The following is a 1,278-nucleotide window of genomic DNA, read 5'->3' as shown; positions in this document are numbered from 1 at the left end:
AAATCAGAAACTGGGGGTGGGGGTGGGGCCCAGCACTCTGGTTGCCTGGGGGTGATGCTGGAGGTGTCGCTATAGGCATAGGGCCTGGAGGCTGCCCGCTGGCTCCATGGGTCTGGCCCCTGCCCTGGCCTCTCCTGGCCCCCTCATACACGCGTCTACCTTTGGTGGGGTCTGCACTGGTCAGGGAGGGAATGCCAATGGAAGGAGCCTAGTGGGAGGGCGGGTCCAAGGGACGGTGTGTGACTGGTGAAGGGCTCAAGTCTGGGAGCAGCGGAAGGGGGAGGGGTGCTGCTTCTCTGGGGTTCTCAGGGACACCTCTGGAGCCTGGGTCAGGCAGATATAGTACACATTTCTCAGTGTGAGTGTCTTTTGTCTAGTATCTGAAAATGAACTTCACACTGAAGTTGCTGAGGCCAGTTTGGCCTTCCTGGTCCTCAGTACACACTCACACCCACACCACACCTACATCCACGCTCATACCCTTTTCTTTGGTGGGGAGATAGAGCACCTCCAGGGCTTGTGCCGGAGAGACGCTGGCCAATTCCCCCGTGGTGTGGAGGTTCCCCCAGGGCCCAGCTCTGTCTTCTGCTGTCTGCTGGGCCAGAGGGCCCCCCCGCCTCCCCGTAACTGGTGCCCCTACCCCGTCTCCTCCAGGGTTTCAAAGACACCCTCCACGCCGTGTTTTGCTTGGCTGAGAACGCAGTAGGGCCCAGTGCGACAAGGCCGGATGACATCCACCTGCTGTACTCAGGAAAGTAAGCTGGCGCCTGGCCCCTCACAGGACCCAGGCCCTGCTCCCCGAAACCTGCCGCCCCTCCAGGCCAGGCTGGGCCAGCCCTCGGCAGTTCCTGTTGGGAGGAGCCCTGTGCCAGGAACCCCGGGCAGCCATGAGGCCAGCAGGCTGTTCCCATGCCCAACAGGGGAGTGGGGGCTTTGGGGACAGGGGACCCGCCATCGAGTGGCCCCTGTCCCCCAGGCACCTCCAACCCTCGGGCTCGCCGTGCTTTGTGTGCTTGAAGCCTGTCCCCCGGGAATCCCTGCTTGGGTCCCCAGCTCTCAGGATGCAGTCTTGGGACGCCCTTCTTAGCTGCACAAGGACCCACTTGGAAGTCCTGGCGGGAGCATGGGGAAATAGCCCCCGGGGTTCAGGATGGGAGCGTGTGGTCAGCCACGTGACCTGGAGGCCTCACCCATCCCTGCACCTCCTCTGGGCCTTGACCCACACTGCACCCCACAGCCCTGTCCTGCTATCTTAAAGATGAGGAGACTGAGGCATGG

The 1,278-nt window shown here is 62.6% G+C and overlaps 1 protein-coding gene across 1 annotated transcript in view; it reads left to right on the top strand.

Moving 5' to 3' along the window:
* Positions 1-1,278, top strand: part of NPEPL1 (aminopeptidase like 1) — an 18,617-nt gene that overhangs the window by 15,122 nt on the left and 2,217 nt on the right. Inside the window, exon 8 of the mRNA XM_023741427.1 lies at positions 655-755. Coding sequence (XP_023597195.1) covers positions 655-755 — 101 coding nt within the window. The remainder of the gene's footprint in view (positions 1-654; positions 756-1,278) is intronic.

Source organism: Trichechus manatus, unplaced genomic scaffold, assembly GCF_000243295.1.
Source record: "Trichechus manatus latirostris isolate Lorelei unplaced genomic scaffold, TriManLat1.0 scaffold00008, whole genome shotgun sequence".
In the NCBI taxonomy this organism is placed as follows: Eukaryota; Metazoa; Chordata; class Mammalia; order Sirenia; family Trichechidae; genus Trichechus; species Trichechus manatus.
Note: the sequence above shows the minus strand (reverse complement) of the source record. Positions and strands in the feature narration are given on the sequence as shown.